Genomic DNA, 18,925 nt, shown 5'->3' on the forward strand with positions numbered 1-18,925 from the left:
ATTGATAGAAGAGATGGAGGGATGAATGAGAAGGGAAAAAGTGAGCCAGATTTAGAGAGGTTTCAGATGATAAAAATGTGTGCAAGAGATGCAAGAGAAAAGCTGAAATCTGATAGGACACCTAAGGATCAAAGGAGAAATAACTTCACTGCATAGAAGTGATGGCAGAAGTCTTGAGAAGCAATGAGAGGACCCGGAGAGCGAGTGTGTAGAGATAACAAGGGCAGACCATAGAGAAGCAGTGTACTTTGACAGAGTAGTGGAATCAAGATTGAAGAGGATAAACCGGGGAGAATACTGGGAGGGAAATGCAAAAAATGATGGACAAGGGTTTTGGAAAGGAATAGGGCGAGGAATTGGAGACATAGGGTTGAAACTTTTTGGAGATTTGAAAAATAAATCATTAATTTATTTTAAATTTGATACAAAGCTGTTTGGGGGGGAATGGAAACTTTTGAGTAGTTAGTAATTTTAGTTATTTTGTAAAATTGAGTTCCATTTTTGGGAGTAAGTGGACTGAGAAGAAAGTAGAAAAGAACACACAAGGCCTGGTAGATGGGGAGTCTTAGCTGAGATCAGAAATGAAGTGCAGATTATGAGCTATTACAGATAAGCTACTGTACTAGAGCAGGGTTGCTTGGAGGTATGTTTCTTTTCAGAACAACAAAGTTTGAAGTCCTGGATCATGTTTAGTGGAGCTTGGCAGATAGCTAGTGATGTGCAGGTAGGGCTAGAGGTAAGGACCATGGCAGTCCAGAGTAGAGGGAAATAATGAGAAGTAATGGTTACTGTACTGGCTACAAACACGTGACAGTGGGTAGATGTTGTGAATAGTAGGAAACAAGACTACAGTAGAACATGGGGCTGGGAGTTGAGGGTTGGGCTAGAGAGTTACCAATCACAATAATCAACACATTACTTAATAAGGTATAACTTAGGTCATATAGGTCATGGATTTGGTTTACGTCTAGCTTTGCGAATAAAAAAAGATGGGGACAGGCAGAAATAAAATCAAAATATAGCTTCAAGCAGCAATGAAGGGGCCAAGCACTACAGGGGCACCAGGTAGACAAGCAATCAGAACAACCCCTGAACAAGACACCAGTGCATCGCAGGGTGAACAACATAATCCTCTACCATTCTGCAAAGTTTTGTAAAAACCGACCAGTCGGTTATAGGGGCTGCCATAGACTTCCATGGCAGAAAGCATTTGAAGCATTTTTCAAATAAGTCTAATTTGTGGAAGATCTAATCAATCAGATCTATATCAACGTGCCGAGTTTCGAAAAAATCGGCCTAGCGGTTATGCCTAAACAGAAAATGAGCTCTGTAGCGCCATTTTGTTTGATCGGGCCAAAAATGGAGGGTTAGCCTCCTCTTATGGGTGCTGATATGCCTACAAAGTTTTGTGGTGTTAGGTCAAACCATTCAGAATTTATACACCTTTATGTTAAAAGCCATGCCCTCAATATTCATTGGCTCATAGTGGCCATATCATTTGGTCAATCAAAATTCTGTGAATAAATTTTGTTCAGCACCATCTGTAGATGACATGTCTCGAATTTGGTGGTGATCGGATCAACGATCTAGGACTAGTTTGCAAAAGTAGGTTTTTCGAAAAATTCAAAACGGCGGAAAATCCAATATGGGGGAAATTAATGGCCGTGGGTGCATTGGAATCGTCATGACCCAAGGATTCAGGAGAAAAAAAAGATCACAATCCTAGGACAAATGGTACAAAAGTTATAAGCAAAAATGTACCTTGAAGTTTGGCCTGTTGGTGGCGCTACAGAGGTGGATGGATTGACCCCAAATGTGATGCCTGGATACATTGGACTGTCCTTTATCAATGTGCCAAATTTCATAAAAAACCACCAATGGGTTTTATGGGCTGCCATAGACTCCCATTGCGGAAAGTATAATAATACTAACGATTACAATAGGTGCCCTGCACCTTCGGTGCTTGGCCCCTAATAAAGGACCTTGTCTTTGGATTGGGGTTGAAGCCTCCAAACACAATGAAGTTGACAATGGTCTCAGGATTTTACTCCCACAAATCATCTTTGCTAATGTTGCTCATGGGATGATTTCCTTTAAAAAAAAATATTGCCACCCAATATGTGGCTGAGCCATTAGACATGCATATTTAACTAGACAGGCGAACATGCCTTCAGCTAACCTAAGCTTGTGAAGTCCCGGAAGTAAGCCTGTACTGCGTGTGTTGAGGGAAAAACATTGGAGCTCCCATTAAAGTGAATAGGGAATATCAAACGTCCTTGATGGTATTTTGAAACTTGACTGACAGCAGACTGAAAAATTCCACCCTATGAATGAAACACGACCCCCAATTCAACTGAACCCCCCATACCCTGGCTGACACAATTGGCAACTGCACATCTGCTACCAACCAGTCGATATTTACACAGTCCAGATTCGATCTGAGACCATGGGGCTCGTCCACACACCAGAGCATAGTGCCTTAACCAAAAGAGCCATCCAGCAGTTTACTGGATGACTATGAATAGCGGTCTTCCATTGTTCCATGGAGACCTAAATATGCCACATATAAACACAATTAACAAAAAACTTTTTCAAAATGCCAGGTCCTGCTCATTAGGAAATGTCCATACAGGAGCACAAAATGCTGCTGTCATCTTAGGCAGAACCTGTAATTAGATAGACTGTATTCCATGTTTCAAATACAGTATCACAGACACTAAAGAAAACAAAAGGATACCATCAGTCAAAACAAACTTCTTTTGTGTTGCCAAACTGAACGCCTACTGTTGCTGGCCGTCCTAGTTCAAAAAACTTGCACTTTGGCACAGTTCACAATAAGCATAGGCAGTCACAATAATATAAATATTGTGGTATATTTTATTATGTTTAATATTTCAAAATCTACGAGCAGAAAACATTGCATATACATTGGAACAGATTACATGAGTTGAATGGACAGCACGTTCTAAAATTTAAAGTCTCAGGAGAAATTAAGGCACCACTCCAATTGAGAAACGTAATCAGTAAGTCTCAGAATGTATCTAGGACTACAAGATGAAGGACATGAACATAAGAAAAATAACTCCAACCCTGCAATCATCTTGCTTTGTAAATAGGAAACATTGCAACAAAAAGTCTAGCTGCATGTGCCACGTGTCTTCCTAAAAAGCCATTCATTGATAACATAATTGTGCTGTAGTGCATTTTTACGTTGATCGACCTGATTCACAAAACAGGCCAATTCACACTTACCTTATCTTACCTTTACCTGGCAAAGTACTTGAAACAAAATGCACCAGCAACATTCAGGAGTACATTTAAATGTTATATCATTTCTGTTGCTTAAATACACTTTTTTTTTTTTTTTAAGTCCAGACAATGTAAAATTGAAGAAGCAAAGTAAACAAATATACATAATACGGTCTACCACTGTTCTTACGAACATACATTTGCTAAACTAGACTGGTGGCCTAGTGAGTAGTTTGGCAAGGCAAGCACCTTAGCATTGCCCTTACATGCAATGTCCTGCTCCCAACATAGAAAAAGAGTCACCTCTTTGGTACAGATGAAAAGAAATGAACATTCTATCTCAATTTGCGGTCAATGTATGGATGTTGAGAACTACCCTTTTCAATTTTGTCCATTGAAAGTTTGTCCATCATATTTATTTTATTTGAAATACAAATATTTAAAAATACAAATCTGTTTCAGAACAACAGTCACTGATTCAACAGCAGAGGGCAGCATGATCTTCCAGTAAGAGTAATGTAACAGCAGGGGAAAACAATACAGCCTGCAGACAAATAACATTTATGGAACTTGTGTCACTTCCAGTAAGTTAAATTATTCATTCTATGTGTAGTATCCATCTATAACTGTCATCCATGAAAACACTACATAAAGACAAGGGGTGCTAAAAAAGTGTGATTTAAATAAGAACTATTTCACAAAAATGCTATACAAGACCTAGTGGTATATTTTACAATGAACATGTGACTGCATCATTTCTCTAGCTTTCCATTCAAAGCTGCAATACTAAAATAGTGGGGATGATAGCAACAGAAGTCCATCTCACTCTTGCAAGAAGACGGTTCACAGTTTTAAATGATATATATTACAATTTTAGAAACAATAGCAATGTCTAAACTGAAAGTGATATTGTGCAACGTATCGACCTCTTACAGATGGTCAGAAAATCAAACCGCAATTTACGTGCGAATACAATTGTCAAATTAAACACTGTATATTGGACAGAAGGCTACGTAATATCGCAATCTTTCTACGAGAACAACGTGAGTGACGTGATGCTAGATTAACCTGGACTTTACACAGGCTTAAAAGATCATTTGCTGTCTCTATTGCACAAAAGCTCCGCTGGAGGCGTAATCACTGCAAATATGTCAAATCACCTGGTACCACACATAGAATAAACCCATTTACCATACTGTAAACACAGTGGACAGCTGCTGATGAAAAGTTCTAGCAAGCTCAGTGTTCATTTGGAAAAAGGTACAGGACATTAATGTTTGCGAAAGGTAGAGATACATCCAGCAGAACACAAAGAGCAGTAGGTGAGGCAGTGAGAATGAGGAGGCATTGTGTTCAGTGAAGGCATTGTCTCTTTTTAAAGACAAACTTACGCAAGCAATGACATGGCTGAGAGGACAAGGCCAAATCAATTCACATAAAACTTGCTATTCTACATCATTACAAAAACCCAATATGGCCTGCTCAATTCAAAGGTTTTGTCCAAATACTCTGCAGTGCAAGTACAGAAAGATGGGGAAAAAAAGTCCACGGTCTGAAATTTGAGCCATTAAATCTATAAAAATATATCTGTAATATTCTCTAAATTTTCTGTGACTGAGATGTTTGTAAAATGATCATTAAAGGAAACTGAAGAGAAAGAGTAGTGTTTAAGCAAGGGAAAAGTCCAATATCTATGCTTAATCCAAAAGCAAAACAAAACAAAAACCAGGTGTAAAACAACTAGCAGTTAATGTCTTGAACGCCCTCCTTCAAAAGCATGATGTTCCTCATGAGCTGAAAGATAAATACGTACACAAGGTTAATCTTACATGTGAAAACAAGGAACCAAATTTTCAGTTCTTTAATCTCAAATCTTCCACTTAATCCACCATGGAACAGATGGGAAAAGCTTGGTCCTCATCTAAATGATTAATGTGCACTGTACACTATTGAGTACAGAGTATTCTTGCATGTTGACATGTACTTTAAAATTGGAGTGGGGTAATAAGGTTTTCATGTATGCCACCAAACTATGCTAAATGTCATTTGATCAACAGGCTGTCAGTTTGCATCAGAGTATATTTTTCTGAATTGCTTCAAAACATGCTTATGTTCATGACTACATTTACACTACAAAATGGTAAATGGACTGCATTTATATAGCGCTTTTATCCAAAACGCTTTACAATTGATGCCTCTCATTCACCCATTCACACACACACTCACACATCAACGGTGAAAGGCTGCCATGCAAGGTACCAATCAGCTCGTTGGGATCAATTAGGGGTTAGGTGTCTTGCTCAGGGACACTTCGACACACCCAGGGCGGGGGATCGAACCGGCAACCCTCCGACTGCCAGACAACCGCTCTTACCTCCTGAGTTATGCTGCCCCACAAAAACACAGCAACACACCCGTAAACTGTCCAACAATAATACTTACGTTTATAAAATACTGCTTTGAAAGATATTTCTGGGAGGAGTTCATATATCTTTCCTAAAACATTCGCTTCACTTGCAAAAGAAGCATTTCCGTTCCAGACTTGGACTACATCTTCTCGATCTCGAACACTGACACTGACGCCAACAACTTCATCATCTAACAAAGAGGAGAAAAAACTGTGGAGATTATTTTGCCATTATAATGAAACTTAGTCTACACTGTTTTGTGCACAGGTATTAACTTTAATGGAAAAGGCTGTCATTTATAACACAGGATTTTAAATGTAAGCTATAAACCAGAACATGCTGTGCATATATGAGAATAGAAGGCATAAATAGTGTGCTTCATTACCTGTCAAACCCTCAACCCCCCAAAAATGCTAAGTAATCTTGTATAAGCACTGACATAAAGCGGCAACAAAATGCTGTTCAACTCTTGAAATTTTAATCAAATACAATATCTGCCACATAACACTAGTTTCAGTAGAAGACAATGTAAAAGTTTAGGAAAAGTGGAACTCCACCGCTAATTCAAAAGGCTATTTGTTCTATTTGTTGATGGAAGTAACATTACAGTCACATTCACTACATGCATATGCAGTCTGACTGATTTCTCATTACAGACATTTAACAATCTTTAACTTAGAACTCCAAAAAGCTTCAGGCAGCGGACAAACTGCCGTGCTTGTGTGTAACGTTAAGTCTGGTCTGTGAACTGACTGTATGAAGCAGATCCCATCATTGCCAGTGCCTGACAGGGTATTAGTCCAAAAGCAGCCTTGGCAAATGGCTAACATGATACAACTTGTTACCATTAGCCTCCGTTAATGTAAAGACTTCAGGAACAAGACAAATTCTTTCACTATTGGTTTTCAGTTAGCAATAGCATTTGGGCAGCTCTATGGACATAATTTAGGGTCAAGAAATGTGTGCTCCTTGCAGAGTCAAGCTGACGTCACTTGGCACACGGCTGGTCATGTAGACAGAGCATCAGAAGAAACATGAACATGATTTGGGTATGACTTTTTCTATTTTATCTTTTATCGTTACTACGAGAATCCCCGGCGTGTGCCTCCACACTGTTGTGAAGTGTGCGTGTGCCTTCTCAGCACACGTACAGAAACACACCGCCAAGGGCCTCACCTGATGCGCAGTAATCTGCAAACTGCTCTCCAATGGTAGCAAGTAGCAACTCTTTCCATACGGCAGACTGATGAAAAAAACAGGCAGTGTTAATAAACTGTTCCCAGAAATGATGACGAAACGTTACAAAGATAATGTATTTCACACGTACGGTGCTTTCTTTTGGGACTTTCATTTTCCAGACTCCACCCTTTGCGTTACTTTCTTCTTCCCTGCCAAATAAACACAACACAGCGTCATTTTACAACAACACTGACACTCCATTTAAAAGACACCGCCACCGTAATTGCTTATAGCTGGTCAGTTGTTCATCAGCTGCTTTGAATCAACCTTGAACTTAAGGTCATAGTGCAGGGTAAGCCTAGAACTGAAACTCCTGTTCACTTTGCCCTGTACAGTGTGGGCACCAACGGTGTTAACAGGATGTTAAAGACATTAACATGGTTACGGGGAAGGGCCAATGAGGGAGATTCACCAACACAGCACACATTCCCAAAAAGGCTATTGTGCGTTTAGAGCCTGCAGAAGTAACGCGAGCTTCTCTGAGTTGCGTGTGCACACAGGGCCCCGGCTCTCCGTGGAGGTCAGAGGCCTGCTGCTTTTGGCCAAGGCACTGAGAGGATAAAATGTCCCCACAGGAGAGGGCTTCCAAACCTCCTGCTCACAGGCCATCCCGCGCATGCTGCTTTCCCTTCCAGCCCAAATGCAATGAGCAGTTAACTGATCTCTCGCTTGAATTAGGCGTTTACTACGATCTGTCCTCCAAGGCTATAATACGTCTGAATTGGATATGTGTTCCACTGAGAATGAATGCTGAGCATTCAGGAAATGCAAATCAGTCGGTTTAAGTTCTAAGGCAAATATTCATTAGCGTGCTGTAACGTCTGTGGCAGAGGCCATGTTGAGGTCACATTTGTTTGCTTGACTGGCTGATGGACAGATTGAGTGAAGCACAACAAAGCCTAAATGCTAAAACCGTAGGCCCCTGGCTATGGAAGATAAACACAAGGTGCAAAACTGGGAGTTCAGAGATTAAGCAAACCCAGGGAGCCAAATAAGCTTGTTGCAAAAATCAATTTAAAGACAATATGATGATAGAAACATTTAAGTGTATGGTAAAATAATGATATTCAGTGAAGAATTCCTGAAGCTAAAAAGACACACAATACAAAGACAGGCCACAGGACAGAGTGGCAATCCCTGCCACAGACAACAACATTCACTTGTGAAAATCAAATGTCAAATCAAAAGTACTGCCATTGAAATACACTCCGTTTAGCACATTGCTTTTTTCAGAATAAGAGTTTTGAATAGTGTGTAAAACAAGTCATGTTTCTTGAAACAGGAATATTAAAATAAAAGCACTTACCACAGTGGCCTCCGTTCTCCGCGCATTAAGTGATAGCTACATCTCAGTGGTAAGCAGCTCACTGGAGGAATATTGTTGTAAACACTCCAGAAACACTATTCAAGCAAAGAAACGGGGAAATAGTTCATATTGGGCCAATTATTTACTATAATTTTCATCTTAAATGACACAAGAAAGGAACATCCTTGTACAGCATAGGATTTCTGAAGTCGTTCCCTTGTGGCTTATGTTTCAATCCCAACAAAAAATAATAATAATGTGGCTGTAGTTTGGGAATTAATCTGATGAAGACCTAAACCAATCAGAAAACATCTTATCGACTGACATTATACCCAGGACCCCAAGTGCAGTGTTTCCATAGAAACCTGCTGCAATGTCCCATGTACCTGAACAGTCTGCACGGTGTAGATTTTTTTCAGGTTTGACTCGCATTCTGCTGCTGTTGTCCCAGGTAAGGACCTAGAATGAAGACAAATAAACAGTCCTCCTTGATTGCCTGCTTTTGGTTTCTCCATTTCAATTTTCAGCACAAACCTGTGTACACACACAGAAGTTTCTTCCTTTTATTTGCCCTGTAATTCATCTTACAATTCCTCTCCAACAGTATGTATACAAAAAAAATCAATCACTGTCAAAGATCTTACTTGCAAATAAATATTATAACAAACTTTAATAAAATACTAAGGATATTGTTTTTATATTAAAAATTTCAAAACTTGCCCTGATACAGGCAGGTATCAGACCTGTTTACAAGGCATTCTCAGGAAAAGGGAACACCAATTTCACAGAAGTTTGAACAGTCTGAATTTGATTTGCACATGTTATATAGATATGCAAAGAAAGTTTATAAAAATGCAAAAACCAGTAGCAATTCTAGAATCACCATACACTATGTGCACAATACAAGGACTTTAAACAACCTTGAATTGTACACATTCAAAGTCAAACACCTACAAGGTTTCTAAGGACACATGGGAATCCATTTGCTAGCACTGGGTTTTTTCTCTCTGAAACATTTGGTAGGTTGAACTGAGGGCAGTTATTAAACCAGGTTCTATTTATAATAAAGCAGATGACTAGACATATTTCACAGGCTATAGACATGTGATCAGTGAGGTTTGTACACACACTAAAAAAGACTCTGACCTCTTTCTGTTCGTCAACAAATTTCTGGGCTAACACACTGCACTTTTTTTGATACACTCTTCGAAATGAAATAGTATTGGCATTCTTACGTTTGACCACTAGAGGGAAGAATTTTGCACAAAAATGTCCAGCTCACCAAACTAAACAGAAGGGAAAGATTGTTCATTTAAAGGGAAAGTTTGTTTTCTGGGGAACAACCAATGGTGGCATAGCATAGCCGTACAAGCTGCTTTGGAGTCAAAGTGTATCTTCTTGCTTTAGACCACAAACACCCTATACCCTACACCTGTCATTGTAAAACCAATAACTTCTCTAAATATCGAAAATATCCTTCATTGCACACAAAAAGAATGTCCAGAAAAATCAAAAATACTGAAACTGAAATTGTATCAGAAACCCAAGAGAGTGAACTATCCTTTTCATAATCAATGGTTCTACACTACTGACATCACCTGCTAGGCTAGAATAGTACATTGATCTGATGTGATGCAAAAGAATACGCTACATTAAAACATTTGAAAAAAAAAACCATTTCAATAAAGTTTAGCTTGAAGGATAATTGTCCAATATGTATAATAAACAATTACCCTTTCATATAACTTAAAGGAGAAAACTGTTGGACACATAAATGTTGCCATTATATATGTTGTCCAGCTATACAGTTGAATAGAGTAACTCAAGTCATTCAGCAGAATTATCCTGCTGATGAATATGACTTCAGTGTCCTGGCAGAGATATGAACCTGCAATCCACTGGAAAAATAACAGGTCCAATTCCTTAAATTTACAGTTCTGAGCAATCTAATCAATGCTGCAGACCATAATCAGCACCACCGAATTTAACAAAACCATCAACACAATGACTGTGACATTTGCTAGTTACAACTGTTGACATTTATGTAACTTGCCAGCCATTGAATCTTTACTTGCATCTTTTGTCTAATGTTTATCCATTGTGTATAAGCATTTATTATCAGTCGTATAGAAATATTTCCCATAATTTATTGAAGATCATAAGTCAAGAGAAAATGTTTTGTACAATCCAAAGAAGATGTGTAAATGTGTGCATAACGTATAATTAATAGTCATCTGCATGTGTTGTGTGGTGCTTTTTGTCGTCACTATAGGAATGGGAGAAAATGGATTCCCTCCCTAGAGCCTGCTTTCAAGAAAAGTTCTGTTGATAGAATGGAGTTACATGCTGTGTCATGTCAGGAGAAATGCAGCATTGATGTAAATCAGAGAACATATGCTCATAGCAGTTTGCATAGCTATAACTTCCCCTCTTGTGACAGCATGCAATTTAAGATATCTGTAAAGGTGTCAAATGAACAAATTACAGAAAGGTCACACTAATCCCAATAATTACGCGGAAACACAGATTTGGTAGAACACTGTCCTGCACACGGCTTGCAGCACTGTATTCGGACAGCCCTCTGCCACAATGAACCAATCTCAATTTGCACGTCATAGTATGGTGTTCGAGAAACGCAGATGCTGTCGGACCTCCTGTCATACACTCACTATAACATAGCAATGAATTGAATTATTGGACGCAATATATTTAAACCTTTTCTGAAACCAAAAAGTCAAATGTCAAAATTTGACCACACCCTTACATTGCCCAAAGCAGGCACATGTAGTCTATTAAAAAGCTAATTTGACATTAGACGAAACAAGGCTCATATTCACCAAGAACAGCCAAAACAGTTCGTGTACAACACACAATTTCGCAAATTAAAAATGTGTGTTAGCTAGCTTGCTAACTTAACACTGTTGTGTGTGTGACACTGCAAAGTGACAATCATCGTGCTGTCAGTCACGATTCTTTCAACTTTATCTCTGTACTCGAGAAGTAGCTAGGTAACGAGCTAACATTGCTGCAAAATAAATTAATATATGCCGCCGATATGCTTTAAACCCACAAAGACAGCACTAACAATATTGGACATCAATAACTTTACCAATAGCTAGCTACGACAGATCATGCAATGGCAGCAGGACAGTAGCTAACCGGCTAGACAGCTTATTGTTAAGTTACCTGCATTAAAAACTGGATACAATAAATAGCAAGCTAACCGCCGACAAAGGCACCTGGCAAGGTTATACCGAAAGAACAAATCTCCAGACAATAAGCCAACTAGTTAGATAATACTGACCAGAAGGTTCTGCAATAACTATACGTTAGCTGGCTTTGCTTTATAGCTAGCTATCGTTCAAGCTAGCTAACTTAGCCAGCTAGCGTTAACGTTACATGAATCAACGTCCCCATCGTTTAGATAACAGTAAGTTAATGTTCAGTAGCTAATGTTAGCTCGAATAGATTCCTCTTGCTAACTGTAACTTAATTATGAATGCATCTTGTATCTTAAGTTCAAACTCCTCAACGCAAACTTTATCGTTCCTTATATTGGCAAGTTAACGTTAACAACAACGTAAAATGAGAAATGTATTGTGTGGACATCCAGGTTGTAGCTAACATTGATGTTGATCAAGCCTAGGAAAGAATGTCTTCCTCGGCTAATGTCAGCTAGCTAGGTAGCTTAACAGACACTTGCTAGGCCAACACAACTAGAAGAAAATTTCCTCAAGTTAGATTTCACAGAACTGAATTTGAATTAGCTAGCTACTTGTTTTTGGTATTAAGGTTGTTAGCAAGATACTTAGCTCCGTAACTACAACGGTGTCTAAAATAGGTAAATAGTGTCTCGATTGCGAATTATCAGAGAACGTATAGCTAACATTACCTATCAAGCCAAAAAGTCCACGGAGAATGCAAAGGGAGCGCAGTTCCGTCTTCCTCGTTTGTTATGTTTTCCAATTCTCTCTCGTCGATTTCAATGTTATTTTCAGGGCTATTCACCGGGCCGCTTTGTGTTTCCGTGATCATCTGCAGATCTGGGGCTGCAGGAACCGCCATTTTTTCTAGGCAAAATCAGTAACTAGGACGAGTATTTTTACAGTGAGATCAGTACTTCCACGTCCGGAGAAATTGTCGCTACCGCTGACTCATTGCCCGCCTGGCGCGTCACCACAACAACAACAAATGTACGTCATGACTCTCGGTGTCACTTAATATGCGCACGGTGTGTTCCGAAACTGATTAACCTTTATTTTCAGTGACTTATTATTATTATTATTATTATTGAATAATAATAATAATCATTTAAAAATACAAGGGTAACTCACTGGTTTCAGTTCGATTACACTTGCCAGGTTTGTAAATTACCACGGGCTGTATTTTCACAGCAAGGCAAAGTTGAATTTTGTGGTGGGCATACTGTGGATTTATTTTATTTATTTATTTTCTTTTAACCTGAATTCACCTACAGTATCTTAAAACCCTCTGCTTAGCTTGTTCTCTTCATTGCACCTATTATCCCACATACATTAAATGTGGACCATTGTGTGCAGAAGCTGCACCCTGGTGTCTAAATCCATCCAGCAGGCACGCTGCAGATTCACTTATCTGCACAGAATCTGCACCACACATCTTGAAAAATGACACTGGTTTTGGCTGTTGCTTGCCGAGTTAGATAATGTTGTGAATTTTCCAAATATATTTTTGAGGGCCCCTGTCGGTAAGGGCCCTTGGAATTGTCTCCCTCATAAGACATCACAACAAATTTCAACAAATATTGATGTACTGTCATAGCTTGGGATGTTACTGTGGGACATTATTCAAGAACATGGCAAAAGCCTTGTTGCAGTGATCCCCTGTCCCCTTTCTCTCACAAGAATGGGTTCCAAAAGTCTCCTCTGTGTCTCCATAGGGGAACCCTATCCAGTTCAAGAGTTCTTTGTCAGGCAAAAGGTTCAATCTGGGAGCTTTCACACTTTTCACACCTACCATAGAGGGTTCCATAAAGAACTAAAAAGGGTTCCCGTAAGAAGACAAGCCAAACAATCCTTTCAGAATCCTTTTTTTTTTCTGAGAGTCCTGGTTTAAGAGTAGAGAATGAATGACATGTACAATAACAAGTAATAACAGCAAAAAGAAAATAAAACACTGGCTCAGCAGATGCACAGGACTGCCCAAACAATTCATAGCCAAATGAGTCCAAGCGTTCAGTGAAATTGCTGAGAAACAATGGAGTGCACTCCAAAAGAAACTAGCTTCTTTCAACCAGTGCACAAATTCCTTGAGTTTTTGTGGTTTCTGACCCAAATCAGTTCTGCACTCAAAGCTCTGGACTTGATTCCATTTTCAAAAGAACTGTTAACTGTCTTCTTAACTTGTCAATCACAAATTATTTACAAAAGAGATCAGCAGTGCCGTGAGGGAGCTCTGGGACAGGCTTGACAATCTCTCAAAATATTGTGCAGAACGCAAAGCAATACTTATCTGTTCCAACTACTGCAATCACTTATCAGATACACTTATCCAGCGTGACTTACAGAAGTGAAAGAAAGATATGCCTCTTCGTATGGACAGGTTTATACCACACAGCATCAAACAATGGCAGAATAAACTGTTAAAACTTATTATATAACCTTGCATTTTCATTTAATTACAGTTAATTTTGTGCAGACGATATAACCGCAGCATTTTGTGTGTAGGACACTTGTCACCAATTAAAAAACAGTGATACAACACAACACTGTGAAAAATATGTTACTGCCACATGTGGTCGCACTGAGTGCAGCATGTGACTGCGCGAGAACATTGCTGTCAATTATTATAAACTGGAAAATTGATTTGTGAGGAAAGGTAAAAATGCATGTGAGAACTACTTAAATATATAGTGACCCTAGCAATAACCAAAAGCCTTTTTCTGTATGATATTTCTTTGTTAAAGGTATAGTACAATGAAAAAGATCCTGGTCATAGGGTGCTACTGTTGGGTATGGAATGCTATTACGGCAGAAATGCTGTTCAGTTAATGGTAGCTGTTGTGTACAGGGTCTTTGGACCATTAATTTTAAAATAGGGTTGACAGACTATGATGTTTGTTTTTTATTTTTTATTTTTATTGAAGCCAAACTGGAAGCAATGCCATATAAATAAAAATAAGTATTTGCCGCCAATCCCTGGATATTGTACATCTGGATATTGTACATCATCTTTGTTTACTCTGCTCTTATAACCCTGCTTGAAATTTTGGATTGGAGGGAGATTTAGTAAGCGTAAATATGCGAGAGGTTTAAAATTGTATTGAAACCTCAAAGTTTTGCCTCCCTGGAAATGTTATGGGGCTGTACTGTGTAGCTGCAGGGAGCAATTTTTTAGCCATTAGGGTTCATTTTGAAACAGAGGTGACAAACTATTTCCCTAAATGGAAATTATGGTATTGGGTAGACAGTAATTAATGATAAGACAGGAGTGGTAGAGGCATACTTGCAGTGGGAGAGGGTTGCTGGGGACTGACTTGATAGTGATTTATTGCATTCTGATGCCCCCTTCTGTTCAACACCAGTAAGTTTGTGCTGCAAAACTACAGTGGAACTGCAAGGAGGGAATACACATTAGGCAGTGATGTGGTGTTCCACAGTACCAGCAGCACCATTTAATAGAAGTTAACATATTTCATATTTTATTTCAGCTCGTCTGCATTAAACACACACTGACTTCTATTTGTTCATTTATTTTCCTTACGACCACCCCTTCTTGCCTCTTAAAAAACTTGTGAAGATCAACAGTAGTTGAGAAAGATCACTTGCAGCACTGCTTCAGTCAGAAAAATATTTCACTCCTATAATGAGTGAAGTAGCTAATGATGAGGAGAGAGTTGTTAATTTATGAGCCAGAGTGAGTCACAGTATCATGTTTCATTGATAATGAGCAGGGATGATAAGAATGTAACAGGAAGCACATTTCTCATTTCATTCCCTCATCCCTCACTTCACTGAAATGTGAAAAATGATGCTAGTTGTTCCACTTGTTCAGGAACAACTCTGGTCTTGGCCACATAAAAGCTAGTTCAAGAAAACTTTTGCACCAGTGTGAATGGCTGTCAGGTAGAAAACCTCATTTTGGGGATCTATGCATTCTCAATAGTTGTCCGGCCCCCTCTTCCAGTGTTACACTAGTGACACTGCAGAGAGCACTATAAAAACACTTTATAATGTTTTAATTATCGATGGTCAACTGAAATTCACTCACCTGAAAATGCTTTGTTATCAAGGTTTTTATGATGTTGTTGCATATGATAATAATAGACATTTCTATAAATTTGGTTGGCTTTATTTTTGTTGATTCTTTCTTGTTTTAAGGCCAGATTCTAGAAATTGCCCGTATTGAATACAGAAAATGTACAATTATAAATTATATATTTTCCTGTGTTTTCTTTCCAACAGCTTTTTTAGAATTATACTTTCATCTGAATTAATTAATAAAATTATATTGTAAATATAATTTTCATTTAAGTGATATGATGCATGCATTTGAATATATTGCCTAAAATTACAAAAAAAGTATTGATTGTGAACTTTTGTTGAGTACACATGTTAAATTTAATATTATGAAAATATATATGTGGTCTTTATGTTCGCAGGTGAATGTACGTTAATGATCCATTGTGAGAAAAGAAAAAAAAATGAAATAGTCTCCGGTAGTAAAACTATATCAACATAAAAAGTACATGTTAACATTAAAGTACAAATAATAATAATAATAATAATAATAATAATAATAATAATAATAATAATAATTCTTATTATTATTAACATCTAATTATAATAATGTAGGCTATATAAATCAGATTGCTAGAAACGTTTAAAATAAAACATTTGTTGTCACGGAATTTGCTGATGAATTTATGAATACATATAAAACATTATATAGGCGACTTGACAGAGAATTATGCTATGTCTGCGCCTTTAAAGATTCAACAGTATAATGTCACGGTGGTGCCTTCAGGGCTCTCAGGCAGAAACGATTTCATAAGCGAAGCTTTTTTCAATGGGATGAAATCCTTGCTTCGGACGCGTTTGAACCATTGTCCGGTTATTTCGTAGTTTTTTAAGGCACACTAAACGAAAAAGTGGACAACTTTCACCAGCGAAGAAGCAGAGGCTTGCACATTTTTAAAACATTTCAAAGATTCGGCACATCGAATACGATTATGGCAACTGCAACCCGAAGTCGCCTACTAAACAACGACCTGTCATCGGAAGTTCAGCTTCTTAACAATTAAAGAGGTACCGCTTAATGTAACTGTAACGTGTTTACTTATCGCGTGGGCATAGCCATTTTTCATGAAATACGAATTCATTTTGCCAGTTTAATATTCTACCTGCTTTGTTTTATAAAGGCCTGTTCTGAATTTGCGTATCTACATTTTAGCTGAAGGCGAGTGAATATCGAAGCTACTCTGGAAGTGGGAATGGAGAATGTGGAAAATATACATTTAATAACGACTGTGTAGGCTATAACATGGTTGGCAGGGATGGTAGCCTACGTCGATAAAATACTACTCCTTTGCTTTTTATTTTGCAAACGCGGATGGAAGATATCAAATGTGTTGTGTACAAAAATGCAAGATAAGCAAGGGAAACGTAGCTGTAATGTAGGGCTAATGACAACGATGACTTCGTCGCTTCATAAGATGCATGTTAGATGGGACTAAATAATGTTCTACTGTTTTACAAGGCGAAGAGCTCATTCATTTCTTCCCCGAGGCACTGCAGCCGAAACCCTGAAGACTATGCACTGTTCAACGTTGAATTGCTGCGTTTTTATTTCGCTCATCAATTGATATATTGATGATCTGTGGAAGAAAAATCTGGTCTACTTGATGTGGGTTGACAGAGGGTGTGCGCTGTTGACGATAGTTGGTGATGGTTGCACAGATGGCGAACACAAGCGAGCCGGGGGAAAGCAACCCTTCGCTACAGAATTATGCCATCACTGCTTCTGCGGTGAAGCTGGCCTCTCTCGGTCTGATAATCTGTATCAGCCTGGCAGGGAACATTCTGCTATCTTTCCTGGTGCTGAAAGACAGCAGCCTACACAGAGCTCCCTATTACTTCCTCCTGGATTTATGTCTGGCGGACATAATACGCGCAGCTGTATGTTTTCCCTTCGTGATGATATCCATTACCAGCGGCTCCAGTTGGGCATATAGCATCATAAGCTGCAAGATCATCGCGTTCATGGCAGTTCTCTTCTGCTTTCACGTAGCCTTTATGCTCTTCTGCGTCAGTGTAACTCGATACATGGCGATAGCGCATCATAGATTTTACTCCAAGCGAATGACATTATGGACCTGCGTGGCAGTCATATGCATGGTTTGGACCCTCTCCGTTGCTATGGCATTCCCGCCGGTATTCGATGTTGGCACTTACAAATTCATTCGAGAGGAAGAACAGTGTATTTTTGAACATCGATACCTGAAAGCAAACGACACCTTGGGTTTTATGTTGATGTTGGCAGTCATTGTGGGAACAACTCATGTGGTTTATATGAAAATGCTGTTTTTTGTTTACGATCACCGTAAAATGAAACCGGCCCAGCTGATCCCGGCAATAAGCCAGAACTGGACTTTCCACGGACCTGGCGCTACAGGACAAGCAGCTGCCAACTGGATCGCGGGATTTGGACGTGGTCCCACCCCACCGACACTGGTGGGGATCAGACAGGCTTTGCACAACCCCAACAAGAGGCTTCTTGTCTTGGATGAATTCAAAATGGAAAAACGAATCGGCAAGATGTTTTACTTGATAACTCTTGCGTTTTTTCTTCTGTGGTCCCCCTACATTGTCGCCTGCTATCTTCGGGTGTTTGTGAAAGCCAGTGCCATCCCACAAGTGTACCTCACTGCGGCGGTGTGGATGACGTTCGCGCAAGCAGGGGTGAATCCCATCATATGTTTTATATTTAACAAGGAGCTTAGGGTTCGTTTCAGAGCCCGTTTCGAATGCTGTTTGAGCACACAAACACCTATGGAGTCATATTGTGTTATCTGAACAATATATTGCTATGTTGTTCAACTTACGTTGTTTTGATTACAATAGTTCAGACCAACAATTGAGCTTTGAAAGATTTTATTTTTGAATGAAAACATGCTCGGTATGCATAACTGTCGCCCTTGTTGGTTATTTTCTTTAATTGATTTCAAGTTTCTCTAGATTATACCCTTGAAGGCCATATTTCGCAATGACCAAATTGCAGATACAAATGAAATGTAAAAATTCCATATTTTTAAAAATTTATATTTGTATGCATATATTTTACACTGATGTTAACAAATTATCTTATTTAAGGAGTATTTTAAAATTAAGTGTATGTTGCTTCTATAAAGGAATTATGTAGGCCTATTATGCTGGTGTAAATCTGATTTGTTCAATTTGTTTTAGACTTTTTATCAGAAATTAATTATCTTTGATAAGATCTTCCTAGCATTGGTTGTGTGGATAAAATACTGCAACTCAGTTTTACTTTTTCTGCAAGTAAATATGATACATAGATTTTTGAAAATGTGTTGACAAAAAGACTTCCTATCACATTCCCTTTAATGTAAATTATGTTTTATGGTCAAGAAAACAAATGACTTAGTTCTGATGATTGACCATTCTTAATGCCTTTGGAAGATGGTTGCCTTGTTTGTACTGCAGAATAAATAATCATAAATAATGAA

General features: G+C 38.6%; 2 protein-coding genes across 2 annotated transcripts; one reads left to right on the top strand and one right to left on the bottom strand.

The window, feature by feature from the left end:
• Positions 1–3,650: 3,650 nt before the first annotated feature.
• On the bottom strand, positions 3,651–12,387 carry eif4e3 (eukaryotic translation initiation factor 4E family member 3). Its single transcript, XM_064304764.1, has 7 exons — positions 12,095–12,387; positions 8,589–8,661; positions 8,203–8,297; positions 6,985–7,045; positions 6,834–6,900; positions 5,692–5,847; positions 3,651–5,043 (listed from the first exon to the last, which is right to left on the bottom strand). The coding sequence occupies exons 1-7, from the start codon at positions 12,265–12,267 to the stop codon at positions 4,997–4,999; spliced, it is 672 nt and encodes a 223-aa protein (XP_064160834.1). The 5' UTR covers positions 12,268–12,387; the 3' UTR covers positions 3,651–4,996.
• A 3,819-nt stretch (positions 12,388–16,206) lies between these two features.
• Positions 16,207–18,925, top strand: gpr27 (G protein-coupled receptor 27). The gene is made up of 2 exons (XM_064306094.1): positions 16,207–16,487; positions 16,939–18,925. Exon 2 carries the CDS (start codon positions 17,127–17,129, stop codon positions 18,252–18,254), a length of 1,128 nt encoding a protein of 375 aa, XP_064162164.1. The 5' UTR covers positions 16,207–16,487; positions 16,939–17,126; the 3' UTR covers positions 18,255–18,925.

The sequence above is a fragment of the Anguilla rostrata genome, chromosome 13 (genome assembly GCF_018555375.3).
Source record: "Anguilla rostrata isolate EN2019 chromosome 13, ASM1855537v3, whole genome shotgun sequence".
Taxonomy (NCBI): Eukaryota; Metazoa; Chordata; class Actinopteri; order Anguilliformes; family Anguillidae; genus Anguilla; species Anguilla rostrata.

Bases quoted from the DNA above. Each gene is read 5' to 3' on its own strand.
- gpr27 (XM_064306094.1), top strand. From the start codon at position 17,127: ATGGTTGCACAGATGGCGAACACAAGCGAGCCGGGGGAAAGCAACCCT.
- eif4e3 (XM_064304764.1), bottom strand. From the start codon at position 12,267: ATGGCGGTTCCTGCAGCCCCAGATCTGCAGATGATCACGGAAACACAA. The intron at 7,046-8,202 runs GTAAGTGCTTTT...TTTATTTGGCAG, and splicing joins GGAGAACGGAGGCCACTGTG to GGAAGAAGAAAGTAACGCAA. The intron at 6,901-6,984 runs GTACGTGTGAAA...TTTTTTCATCAG, and splicing joins AAGTCCCAAAAGAAAGCACC to TCTGCCGTATGGAAAGAGTT.